The 13581-nt window shown below is 46.9% G+C and overlaps 1 protein-coding gene across 3 annotated transcripts in view; it reads right to left on the minus strand.

Annotated features, from left to right (window-relative positions):
• LOC117818756 (disabled homolog 2-interacting protein-like) overlaps positions 1 to 13581 on the minus strand; it is a 39937-nt gene that overhangs the window by 5258 nt on the left and 21098 nt on the right. For all 3 annotated transcript variants that reach the window (XM_034691797.1, XM_034691799.1, XM_034691800.1), the window contains 15 exons: positions 8650 to 8794; positions 8387 to 8559; positions 8030 to 8301; positions 7602 to 7810; positions 7308 to 7452; positions 7063 to 7207; positions 6738 to 6974; positions 5056 to 5245; positions 4718 to 4953; positions 4417 to 4508; positions 2433 to 2909; positions 1965 to 2242; positions 1698 to 1811; positions 1488 to 1610; positions 1279 to 1358 (listed from right to left, as the gene is read on the minus strand). In XM_034691797.1, the coding sequence (XP_034547688.1) occupies positions 1279 to 1358; positions 1488 to 1610; positions 1698 to 1811; positions 1965 to 2242; positions 2433 to 2909; positions 4417 to 4508; positions 4718 to 4953; positions 5056 to 5245; positions 6738 to 6974; positions 7063 to 7207; positions 7308 to 7452; positions 7602 to 7810; positions 8030 to 8301; positions 8387 to 8559; positions 8650 to 8794 (2916 nt within the window). The remainder of the gene's footprint in view (positions 1 to 1278; positions 1359 to 1487; positions 1611 to 1697; positions 1812 to 1964; positions 2243 to 2432; positions 2910 to 4416; positions 4509 to 4717; positions 4954 to 5055; positions 5246 to 6737; positions 6975 to 7062; positions 7208 to 7307; positions 7453 to 7601; positions 7811 to 8029; positions 8302 to 8386; positions 8560 to 8649; positions 8795 to 13581) is intronic.

The raw sequence follows: 13581 nt of genomic DNA on the forward strand, positions 1-13581 counted from the left end.
TGTGAGACATCAGTCGGAGAGTGAGTGGGAGTGTGTGTGTCCCGATCATTCAGTCATAAACTCTGAGTGCACCGTGGAGCAGCTCTCTTGCAGCGCTGCTGACAGCTCTGTCAGCCGAGCGGTCTATCACAGCGGACGGCAGCAGAGCAGATCGCAGAGTAACCTCATCACTGTCTCGTTCGTACGTGGTTTGGTGGATGTTACTGACAGTGACGCAGAGTGTGGAGCGGCTCGCTGACTGGAGTTTGATTCCTGTGGTTTTGAGGCTATTTTTAGGATTTGATTTGTAAACTTTATATCATGCAGTGCTGTTGCTCCTGCAGCCTGAGATACACCCACTAAATGTTCATTCAGGGGATAAAAAGCATTTGGCATTGATTTGGACGGAAAATGTTTACATTTTTTTTAATGAGGGTGAAGTTGGGTTTCTTTTATAGAAACAGACGCTGTTTTTCCTTTGCTGCGCGTAAAAAGCTCATTCTAGCAACCTTTGTATCTGTAATTGACTATGGTGATGTTCTTTATATGCATGCTTCCTCAGCCTCTCTGAAAATGTTGGACTCTGTGTACCATGCTGCATTGTGGTTTGTTTCTGGTTTAGGTTTCCGCACACATCACTGTATCTTGTATGAGAAGGTGGGCTTGTCTTCCTTATACAACAGAAGAATGGAGCATTGGTATGTCTTTCTTTATAAGGCCATACTCCAGGAGCTGCCGTCTTATTTATGCTCCTTATTGACTCCTAAAGTTGTCAGTGGCTGTCATCTTCGGTCCCATGGACAAATTCTTTTTGGCATTCCTCGGACTCGCTCTGTCTTTGGTAAAAGTGCTTTTAATGTCTTTGCTCCGTCTTCTTGGTTTGAGCTTCAGGGTCGACTGAAACTGCACTGTTTAATTCGATTGGAGGATTTCAAAACTAGGATAAAGGATGATCTGATCAGCTTGTGCACATGTTTTAAAGCTTAACACTGCTAATTTATAAATCAATGTAATAGTTACTTGCCACTGTATGTTTTGTCCTGTTCTATTTGTGAAACTTTTTATGCTGCTGTCTTGGCCAGGACTCCCTTGAAAAAGAGACTTTGTATCTCAATGGGACTATTCCTGGTAAAATAAAGGTTAAAAAAAAATAAAAAAATGGTTAATCGATGATTGATTGTAACATTTAGTAAGATTGATCACGGAAAATACTTGAAATTCACATCCCTACAATCAATATCTGTGACAAAAACCCTCATGACATGTATCTGTAGTGTGCAGACAGACAGGTGTTCAGACCTGCTGATGATGCTGTTCATCTGGAGGTCTTTATCGTCCTGTAGCCTCCTCAGTCTGCTCTCTGTGTCCTCCAGTCGAGCCTGAAACACACACACACACGTTAAGAAGGTTAAACGGCGTGTTTATGGAGGTGTCGTATTCGTGTGTGTCATGCATCAGGTGAGCTTCTGTACAGGTAACACTAAACTAAGATCAGGTGTGGAACCCACCTGGTACTCCTGCAGCATCCGTTGGTTCTGCTGATCCTGGACCAGCAGTCGGGCCTCACACTCGTCCTGCCGCAACGCTGCAACTCGCAGCTTCTCCTGCAGCAACGCAATCTCCTGCTGGTACTGCAGAGACACACACATAGAGACACACACACACAGGTGAGAACAGTCCAGGTGAAACCAGAACACACCTGGAGTGAGGGGTCTTACCTTCTCTATGAGGGCGTCATCATGGCGGTCTTCTTCTGCCTCGCCGTAGGAGGATGCAGAGTTCATGTTGAGGAGCCAGGCTGCAGTACGGTCTAATGCGCAGGGAGAGGGAGCCTGCACACACACACACACACACACACACACACACACACACACACACACACACACACACACACACACACAAACACACACACACACACAATTACAGTTGAGACTTGAACCGTGACACAGACTCCTCACAGTCCTCACTCTTGACGGTCTGGTTACCTTGGCAGCAGACCGTTGTTTCTCAGGACTGTCTCCTTTAGAGGACGAAGATGTCTGTCTGAGCCTCGACTGGCCGCTGCTCGGCCAATCAGGACTCGATGACATCATGCTGCCGGAGGCGGGGCGAGGCGGGTATGCGGAGCCCCCAGCGCCACTAAGCATGCTGGGAGGAGTTCGGCCTCGTGGGGGCCCTGGCGGCGCGGAGGAGGGTGGAGGAGGCTGATCGATGCGTCTCTGAGGGCCTGAGGAGCTCTGGCGAGGGGCGGGGGCGGAGGTAGCTGAGGGGGAGGAGCAAGAAGAGTGACATCAGAACAAACACTGAGATCGTTAACGTCCCTGTGAGGAGATTTATGTTGCCGATGTTTTTCGTCTCATGAACAGGACGAGATCAGCTGATAACAGGTATCACTTTGTCCACAGGGGGCGCCAAAACGTGCATACATGAAAGTGAATCATATCCAGATTTACCCGTCAGCGTCTCATTGATGGACAGAGCTCGTCGGGAGTACTCCTCTCCACTGCTGCTGCTCGACAAGGCCGACATCCTCTCCCCTCTCTCCCCCCTCTCCCCTCCTCCCAGCCCCACGGACATCTGGGTGAGAAACGCCGGTTTGGTCGCCATGGCGTTCCTTTCTTCCACGTTCCCCTGCGATCCCGCGGAGCCATCAGAGGGCGTGGCATCGGTCTGCGGCCGAGGTGACGTGGTGGTCATGTGATACACAGGGTTCTGGAAGGAGAGCGGGAGGAGCCCCGTCCTGCGCTGCCATTGGCTGTCATCCAGACCGTCACTGGGAGAGGTGTCCTGCAGGTCGACCAGGGACAGGCTGCGGCTCTCGTGGGTCAGCTCTTGGCCCTCCCTCCGGCCGCCGTTGGTCATCTCGAACCCCGCCTCGTGATCGTTGGGCTCTGAGTAAGACAAGCTCGGAGCCGGGGAGCCGTGGAGACCTGCAGAGAAGGACCCCAAGAGAATGAGCGAGGGCAGAGTCAGGAATCAAGGCAGAGCACTGAGGACGAGAGTTCGCTCTTATTGACCCTGTGACAGTTTATAAACCAGGATCATGTCCATCAGCTGGCACCTGCTGCTCGACTGTGGAACTACAGATGGTAAATAACTTCTAGATACATATCTGTGATTGGATGGAAGACATCAGCAAGTGGCCAGATATATACCTGCATTTGGTGGAGAAACCCAACATGTGTACAAGTCACTAGTAGATGATGAAGATGAATCCTGATTCCAACTGTCACTTATTACCTGCCTCTGAATTCTGTAAGGACCACTCTCATCAAAAGAGTGAAGTATTTGCCTGCAACAAGCTATATTTGAAATTTGGGAATGCCAAGACTGAGACGGGGAGAGCACACCTCTCCTCCCTTTCATGTGCAGACATGAAATCCAAGGCAGGGAGAGCAGCAGCAAAGACCCCCGAATATTTGGTATTGGAAATACCAAAGCCTGAAGCAAGGAGAGGACACCTCCCCTCTCTTTCATGTGCAGACATGAAAGCCAAGGCAGGGAGAGCAGCAGCAAAAACCCCAGAATATTTTAAATTTGGGACTGCAAAAGCCTGAAGTGGGGAAAGCACACCTCCCCTTTCTTTTAGGAGAATACATGAAAAGCAAAGGCAGGGAGAGCAGCAGCAAAGACCCCGAAATATTGGATATTTTTGGATGCCGAAGCCTGAGGTGGGGAGAGCAATCCTCTTGTCTCTTTCATGAGCATAAATGAAAAGCCAAGGCAGGAAGAGCATCAGCAAAGACAACCAAATATTTTGTTTTTGGAAAGGCCTAAGCCTGAAGCAGGGAGAGCACAACTCCCCTTTCTTTCATGTGCATACATGTAAAAGCCAAGGCTAGGAGAGCACCAGCAGAGATGGATACAGAACAGAGCGAGCATCAGTGAAAATACATATGAAAGAGCAGGAAGGAGGAGCTGGGGTGGAGGTGGGTTGTAAAGTGGTTTGCAGGGAGAGCAAGTAGGGGCTGTCAGCTGATAGGGGCTGGTGTTATGAGCAGCTGATGTTCTGTAGGCCGATCTTGACTTCATGTCCTGCCTGAGCTAACGCTTTGCTCTGTTTGTCTTGCCCCTGTTACACCCTGTGCTTGAAACCAACTTGTTCGTCAACACCTAGTGGCAGGTGGGGTCAGAATGTCTCCATGGTTGGATACATGCGGACATGTCGACACGTTTAAAAGTAACACAGCTGTTTACTCTGCAAAGGTTGTGATCCTGTCAAAATAATGTCCACTGCTGGAATACCGATTCAGACAACCGACCAGGAAACAACGACATGCTCTGACGCTGCTCACAGCTTTAAGTCAGTGTTTGAGGAGCACAGAAATATTCAATCAAAGGACACGTGCTCTGTAGTGCAACAGGAAACTAAAAGTGTGTTCATCTTTTAAAAGTTGTTAAGAGACGTTATAGTTTTAGAGAGAAATTAAAGGTCACCTGATGCCGGCTGCAGGCTGGATCCTTTAGTGACGAAGAACAAGTCTTTGTTCTCTGGAGTCGGAGAGGGAAGTCTGGTGAAATCTACCATACTACACACACACACACACACACACACACACACACACACACACACAGAAAGAGAAACACACACAAAGTCAGAACTATTTAAGGAGAGTAAAATCAAACTTATATTCTTAAGTCCCGCCCCCACTGAGCTGTGATTGGTCAGAACCTTTTCAGCCCTTCAACTAGTATTTTCTGTTGCTGTGTGAATATCGTGTGTTCACATGAAGCTCACCCTCCGTCCAGTCCAACGCCGCCCTGCAGGCCCATGGAGGGATTACAGGTCGCCAGAGGAGGTGAGAGGGGTGGGGAAAGAGGGGGAGGGGACATGGGAGGTGGCGACACCACACGCTGAGGCTCAGGAGAGGACACAGACATCCCCCCAGGGTGACCCACGCCACCGGGGTTAGCCAGAGCCGTGGAGACTTCTCTGAGGATCCGAGGAAGAGGGCCGAGCTTCGCCAGACACGACTGCAGAGAGACGGGGACGATGTTTAGAGATGTTCAGATTTTCTGCGACTTCTGAGTAACTAGGCCCTGACACTGACCACAGATCACCTGTCCGGGTATTACCTGGTCGATCTCGGTGAGCAGAGTGTGCAGGGTGGATAGTTCCCGGCCGAGGTCGATGTATCCGTCGAAGCCGGCGGTGTGGTTCAGACCGTCCGGGTTAGAGATCTCCTGCAGGAAACGCTGCATGCTGCTCCACTGCCGCTCCACAAAGTCATTCATGAACAGCATGTACTCCTCCTTAGTCCCAAACCTGCAAACACAGGTAACATACAGGTAACATACAGGTAACATACAGGTAACATACAGGTAACATACAGGTAACATACAGGTCACATGCACAGGTAACATACAGGTAACATACAGGTAACATACAGGTAACATACAGGTAACATACAGGTAACACGTACAGGTGAGCCTTCAGCCTTCTGGCTCCCTGACAGTAAAAGCCCTCCAGCTCTTTCTTTGTAAAAGCATCCAGATCTAACAAAATAAAAGCCCTCCAGTGTCTCTACAATAGAAGCCCTCTGATTCCTTCACAATAAAAGCCCTTAATCTCTTTATATGTAAAACCCACCATATCGAGCAAGCTAAAAGCCCTCCTGCTCCTTCACAGTAAAAGCCTCCAGTATCTCTCCACTGGCCCTCCAGCTCTTTCTAGGTAAAGCCATCCAGATCTAACAAAATAAAAGCTCTCTTGCTCCTTCACCATAAAAGCCTCCATTGTTTATAGTAGAAGACCTCCTGCCCTTAAAAGTAAAAGCCTCCAGTATCTCTACAGTAAAAGCCCTCTGGTTCCTTCACAATAAAGCCCCCCTGGTCTTTCTTTGTAAAGCCATCCAGATCTAACAAAATAAAAGCCCCCTGCTCCTTCAAAGTAAAAGCCTCTAGTATCCCTAAAGCAGAAACCCTCTGGCTCCATCACAATAAAAGCCTCCAGTATCTCTACATTAGAAGCCTCCTGCTCCTTCACAATAAAGCCTGACTATCTCTACAGTAGAAGACCTCCTGCTCCTTCAAAGTAAAAGCCTTCAGTATCTCTACTATAGAAGCCCTCCTGCTCCTTCACATTAAAAGCCCCCCAGCTCTTTCTATGTTAAAGCCATGCAGATTTAACAAAACAAAAGCCCCCTGCTCCTTCAAAGTAAAAGCCTCTAGTATCCCTAAAGCAGAAACCCTCTGGCTCCATCACAATAAAAGCCTTCACTATCTGTACAGTAGAAGCCCTCCTGCTCCTTCAAAGTAAAAGCCTGCAGTATCTCTACAGTAGAAGCTCTCTGGCTCCTTCACAATAAAAGCCTCTATTATCTCTACAGCAGAAGCCCTCCTGCTCCTTCACAATAAAAGGCTGACTATCTCTACAGTAGAAGCCTCCTGCTCCTTCAAAGTAAAAGCCTCCAGTATCTCTATAGTAGAAGCTCTCTGGCTCCTTCACAATAAAAGCCTCTAGTATCTCTACAGTAGAAGCCCTCCTGCTCCTTCACAATAAAAGGCAGACTATCTCTACAGTAGAAGCCCCCTGCTCCTTCAAAGTAAAAGCCTCCAGTATCTCTACAGTAGAAGCTCTCTCTGCTCCTTCACAATAAAAGCCTGACTATCTCTACAGTAGAAGCCTCCTGCTCCTTCAAAGTAAAAGCCTCCAGTATCTCTATAGTAGAAGCTCTCTCTGCTCCTTCATAATAAAAGCCTGACTATCTCTACAGTAGAAGCCCTCTGTCTCCTTCAGAATAAAAGCGCAGACTTACTTGCTGAAGTTGGCGAGGGTCTGGATGACTTTGGCGATGAGGGTTAGGGTTCTTGCAGAGCGCTCGTCGGGGTACTCCTGCATCAGGTCGAACAGCGACGGTGACATCACTGCCGGGCAGAGAAAGCGCAGGAACAAGGAGGCGCTGATGAGGCGCTCGCTGATGTCCGGCCGCCCTCGGTTACCGCACTCCTGCCGCCATGATGCAAACACCTCCTTCAGCTCCCGGGGGAAGACCCTGATGGTTTTAGGAGAGGGGGTTAAATGTAAATCAAGGGAGGACGTGTAATTTTAAATGTGCACACAGAGTGAGGATCATCGCGTACCTGAAGGAGTCCAGGATTTTGCAGAAGGCGAGCTCGCAGCACATCCTCAGGTTGGCCTGATGCTCAGCGAGGTCAGAGGTCGCACAACGAGCCGGGTCGACCTCACAGTTCTCATCTGACTCATACAGAGCTTTGATGAACTCACCTAAACACACACACACACACACACACACACAGAATCAGTGAAGTCATGTGACACTCCTCTCTGTGTGATGTGTGTAGTACTCAGTGTGTATTGTGTGTACCCAGTGCGTCCTGCAGGTACTTCTGTCCAATCAGCTTTAAGTATTCCTCGATGCTTTTCGTCGCCAGTGTGTTCTCTCTGAAGATCAGCTGGTCATTGTCCCGGCAACGGTCCACCTCTGACATCATCAGGTCTGTCAGGAAGTCCTGCAAAAAGGGTCAAAGGTCACACTCAGATGAAGCATTGAAACTTGAAGCGTGTAATCCCGTCTGTGATCTGTTTATGTAATCAGTTATGTAATAACTCGGGCTCAGATGGAGATTATGTATTGTTTGGGTGATGTTGGCGTGGTTACCTTGGCCTTCCCAGTGCTGTGCAGGATGTGGACCAGCGCCGCAGCCAGCTCCTCTTTAGCTCTCAGGCTGATGGAGGCCTCCAGAGTGTTGCAGAGCAGCAGGTAGTTGGAGCTGATGTACTCCGCGAACTCTTTGTACTGCTCCATCGGCAGGATGACGATGCTCTGGTACCGAGCTTTGATGCGGACTGTCGGTACAGACGACTTACCTGGAACACAAAGACACGTAAGAACCCGTCATCACTGAGAACCTGCAGCTCAGACTTACATCTCTACACTGACTCCCCAAGTGTCTAAGGATAGATTTTAAAACTTTGCTCATGTTTCTCATTCAAGGGTTTGTAGACTTGATTCAGTCACATTCACCACAGTTATCTCAAAACAACCAACATCTTAAGATCAACTCTGACAGAGCGTGAGCCACTTACTCCTGATGGTGCTGGGCGTGCTCAGTGTGTACCACTTCTCCACCAGCTGTCGCCCCATCACGGTTGCGACGGGGATGTTGACCAGCCCGACGTAGCTGCTCTTGTCCTTCTTCCTCTTCCTGTCGGTGTCTTTGTAGAGATGGAGAGTGATGGCGTTGATGGACGGCAGGCTGCTGAAGTCGAAACGCTCGCCCCAGAAGATGTTGTCAGTCTTCAGCTTACACGATGTCCGAGCGTAGAGACTGTCGTCCAGACACAGCTCGCAGAAGTACCTGGAACACAAACGCTGGAGTTACATCCTCCTCAAGGTGACTACACCAGAGCTCCCAGAAGTCCAAACCCTCCCTCTGCCCTCACCTTTTCTTTGCAGGAAGGTCTTTGGCCTCGATCACCCACACGGTCAGCACGTTCTCCAGCCGCCTGCTGTTGTCCTTGTTGGGATGAACGGCTCGTCTCAGGTTCTCCATCCATTTATCTCTCTCTGCCGCAGAACGACACGAGAAGCACTTTGTTCCTGTCGTGGTTGTCACCTAGAAGACACAGGGTCAGAGGTTATCATCATCATCACAGGAAACACAAGAAAGCTCATGTGTGTGTTTGTAGATGTGTGTGATTGTCACCTCAAAGCAGTAGTCCTGTCCCAGAAGGGAGGAGTGGACGGGTTTGATGATCACTGATTGGTCCATCCTGAGCTCCAGAGATGAAACACAGCCGGCGCTAAGTAAGGACTCCTGGCTACCACAGCGCAGCCGCCGCATCACACACCTGAAACAACAGGTAACAGGGAAGTGTGAGTGCTCTGATGCACGCATGATGCTCCAGCAGGTGGACAAAGAACCCAACAGTTTAGTCCCGACCAAGCAGCAACCTCCGGTGTAAAAATATGAGTCTAATGTGGAAGTGCTAAAAACTGTAAACTGTAAGTCACACCAAGGCTTCACTCTGGCTAACCTCAGTGGTATGAACCAGAGAGAGAAACCTGAGGCGTTTTTCAACCAGAGGAACTGTACCCCGGAATTAGGAACTTCACCCCAGAACTACGTGCGTTTCGACCGGTGGACCCAGGGTCTAGATTTAGTTCAGGGGTAGATAATCTCCCCCCTAAAAAGACCCTGCTAGGGGGGTAGTACTTTTCAAAGGTCCCGGTACTTTCAGGGGGCGGGGCCAGCAATGCTGAACGTGTCTGATTGGTAGATTAACCGCAGTGTTTTCATTCCTCCCCCCGTCCACAATAACATCACACACATCTGTGATTCACTTGATTTCTCTTTCTTTCATTAGTTTTTATTTGTTCTATCTTTTTTGTATGTGTGTGTACTTTTCAAAAGAAGAAGCTGTGATTCTCTTGATTTAGCAGCTTGTAACAGTAGTCTTCTCTCAGCCCACCGTGAATGCGTCTCTCCTCCCGGTGTTCCGGTTTTAAAAGTGACCCTGTAAACTGGAGACCTTCAGCTGAACGTGTCAGTGTTTGTGGAGTTTACACAGCTGTTGAAACACAGAGGGAGTTCCTGGGAATGCAAACTAGTTTAGTTTTTATTAAGATTTCAAAATATCCTCATCAGATATTTAATGATCGTCTAAAGACGTTTATGAGGGATGCATCCGGCTGAAAGTCTCCAGTTAACAGGGTCGATGTTTAAACCAAAACACCGTCCGTGTTCATGTTTTTCTATTTTGGAGCACAATTTCAAATTTGAGGAAAATTTATTTTTTTGACAGGAACCGGGTCAACTTTTTTGTCAAATTTTTTTCAATTTTTTTTTTTTCGAAAGTTTTCTTGTCAAATTTTTTGTTTCAATTTTTTTTTCAAATTAAAAAAAAAATAATCTAATTTTTTTTTCCAAATTTTTTATTTTTGTATTTTTTTTTCGATTTAAAAAAAAAAAAAATCAATTTTTTTTTCAAATTTTTTGGTCATCTTTTTTTTTTCAAAATTTCAAATTTTTTTTTTCAATTTTTTTTTTCAAATTTTTCAGAAAAAACATTCACAGTCATTGTTTATTCCATCTGTGATTCACTTGACTTCTCTTTCTTTCATTAGTTTTTATTTGTTCTATCTTTTTTGTATGTGTGTGTACTTTTCAAAAGAAGAAGCTGTGATTCTCTTGATTTAGCAGCTTGTAACAGTAGTCTTTTCTCAGCCCACCGTGAATGCGTCTTTCCTCCCGGTGTTCCAATTTTAAAAGTGACCCTGTAAACTGGAGACCTTCGGCTGAACGTGTCAGTGTTTGTGGAGTTTACACAGCTGTTGAAACACAGAGGGAGTTCCTGGGAATGCAAACTAGTTTAGTTTTTATTAAGATTTCAAAATATCCTCATCAGATATTTAATGATCGTCTAAAGACGTTTATGAAGGAAGCATCCGGCTGAGGGTCTCCAGTTAACACGGTCGCTGTTTAAACCAAAACACCGTCCGATCTCTGTCACGGCTTTTTGAGTTCTAAAGGATTTTAAAGCCGTGTTGAAACGTCTTTGCTACTCGAGCTTATCTCCTCTCACGTGTTGATTCAGTGAATCCATCTGTGATGAAATATAGCACCATCTAAAACAGCACCAGCTGAGTCTCTTCATGCTAACAGGCTAACTGTTGTGTGGCTCATAATGATACCTGCCTGTCCGTCTGCTTCTATGGTGTCATCTGTGATGAATGGCATTCCTCTTTGTTTTACTGCCCTCTACTGGTCTGGTGGTGTAGTGCATTTACTTTTTTTCTCCTCTATACGTCACTGGCCTGATTTGCACAATCTACCCGGGACTTCAGCCCGCGGTTGAAACGCAGGCAACAATGGGGGCACAGGAACCTTTTAGTTCAGGGTAAAGTAGTTCTGGGGGCTAAAAGACCCCGGAACTCTTGGTTGAAATGCACCTCTATGTTCTTGTGATTTACCTGCATCAAATGAGCCTTTTGTTTGCTGATATAAACAACATGATGAAGTAAAAAGTACAAATGTGAGCTTTGTCGGGAGAAGAAAGCAGCTTTTAATTTGCTTGTTTGTGTTTGGAGGTCAGATAAGTTTGGAGGCACTGCAGGACGTCAGGGAAGCTAATCTGACTGGCACCGTGACACGGCCTCACGCTGGTTTGTCCCTCAAGTTGAGATTTTTGATTTGGTATTTTTAGCTTCACTTGCAAAAATAAATTATTGTCAGATAACTGCTGACGGGAGCTGAGATGTCAACATCAGGTGGGTCGTGAGATTGATCGCTGGCAGACTCAAAAATCTAACCATCGCCCCCTGCTGGCTTCAACGAATCTACCACCGACAGAAGAGATTTGATACATCTACTGATATTCGGGGGTTTGGGATCCCTTTTCCTCTGGTGGCCTTCGGCTTGAATATCTTGGGATTTGGGGCACTTTTGTTGCAGTACTGGACTGCCCCACTGGTTGCGGGAGTAACAGGAGCGCGATGGTGAATCCCTAATGACCACAATCCACATCCAGCTTTCTCACAAGGAGTCCTGGTTTGCAGACAGTCCTCCTCAGGGGATTTTATTCCCCTACTCCTTTTGTTATCCGCACAATCGTCGACAGGTTTCAGATCAGCCCACTCTAACTTAAGCAAACAGGTTGTAATGCTTCCTCAGAGTGCCGAGGCCTCAGATGGATGAAAGGAAGACGCCTCATGCTCTACATGACGTTAAGTCGTAAAGAAAACACGGATATTTTGAACGCAGAGATCTCAATGTTTGCAAAGTGCTGAAGACACTGAGAGAATAAATGCAGAAGAAGCTCAGAGAAAATAGTGTCTTCTGTTAAGAGTACACTCACGTTATTCGATACATGCTTGTACACAGCTTGTGGGTTCATCCATCATGAGGTGGGCTGCTCTACAGGCTGCAGTGAGAGGTTTTAAAGTCAAGTATTTGGGGTGAAATAAACCCCAAATAGCATGACTGAGCTTTTGGTCCACTGCTGTAAGCTCTTGTATTTTTAGTCCTCTTTGGTAGAAATCATGAGGAATCCACCAGCTGTGGCTGCTCCAAGCTGTAAATTGTATTCTCTTGTCTCTGCTGAATTGAGTTCACAGTCAGTACAGCCATTCAAACAAAAGCCTTTTAGAAACAAACGGCTCTACCTCTGCTTCGCCTTGCCATCTGAATAAAGGATACAGAGGTGTAACGGTGGGACCGAGTCACTCTGCTGCTACGCCGGCAGCGGAGGTAGTAATAGAAGTGCAACAGAGATGAAATGGCATCTGCAGGATATATCGAGCATTTGCAACCAGTGCATGTGAAGTCTGTCTACACATCACCCTGATATTAACGCTGTGCACAAACACTCTAAACCTGTGCAACTAAGACAAACATGCCACAAACTGTGCTGCAGAGCAAACAGTGTCTGTGTTGTTTGCATACATGTTAATGAGCCATCGTGGATTCATCTGTGGTAAAATAGGCCCCTTTATATGTAAATGAGCCTCTTGCAGAAACGGTGAAATTCTCAAACAGCAGTGTGCAGGAAGTGTGATATTTATTCTATCTGTCATGCTCAGACTTTAGCAGAGATCTTGACATCCAGTCCCCTTCTGCATGAGCTTAAAATAATACATCTGTACAGTTTATATTACTTTGACATTTCTATTGTTCTAATAATCAGTCTGAAGCTGTCTGTGGCTCGACCCCAGCAGAGACAGGCTGTGCCGTTACGCTCCACAGGGTGTTTTTCTTTCTAATCCAAACAAGCTGCTTTTTGCTAGCTTGCTCCAAAAAGTGAGCAGGATGTAAAATGTGAATTTTTTGTTGCATCTGTCTTTATTCGAATGAGCATGCAGCAGAACTTTGTGGGCGTTTTTACACTCCTGTATCATTAAGGCTTTATTCCTGGTGGATTAGACCTCAAGACGAAGCAGAATCAACCCTCACACGAAGACGAGCTGTCAAAACTGTCTGACTCTGGACTTCTGTCTGGATCTCTTTCCATCTGAGCTCCATGGAGTTTCACGACACCAGCCACGAGAGAATATGACATTTGATAGCAGAGATTATTACTTTAAATAACCGCTGAGCCACAGCTACTCTGTGGAGGATAGTGACTGAGTCGGTCGCCTCTCAAACGGAGGTTGGTGGTTTGACTCCAGCTCCAACAGTCTGCATGTGTAAGTGTGCTTAGGCTAGACACTGAGCCCTGAATAGCACAGCCAGCAGTGTGTGAGTGCATGTCTACTGGATCAGCTCATCCATTGTGAGCACTAGGTGCTTGTGCTTTGGCATGCCTGTGTTGTGCTGCAATAGGAGACGGGAGGAGACGTCTGAGCAGGTGGAATGTACGCCTGATGTACAGCCATTCTGTAACACACATCTGAAATAGGGCTATTCCCGATCATACAGTTGAAACATGCCAATTCCAGAATGAAATAAATGTACAGTGATTCCGCAATAAAGAGTTGATGTAAGGCAATGTACAGCTGATCTGCAGAAATTCCGGAATGTAAAGCTGAGGTAAGGCAATTCTGGAATGGAGGGCTGATGTAGGTATATTCCAGAATGTATAGCTGGTGTACAGCAATTCTTGAATGTACAGTGATTCCGTAATAAACAGCCGATATAGGG

The sequence above is a fragment of the Notolabrus celidotus genome, chromosome 9 (assembly GCF_009762535.1).
Source record: "Notolabrus celidotus isolate fNotCel1 chromosome 9, fNotCel1.pri, whole genome shotgun sequence".
In the NCBI taxonomy this organism is placed as follows: domain Eukaryota; kingdom Metazoa; phylum Chordata; class Actinopteri; order Labriformes; family Labridae; genus Notolabrus; species Notolabrus celidotus.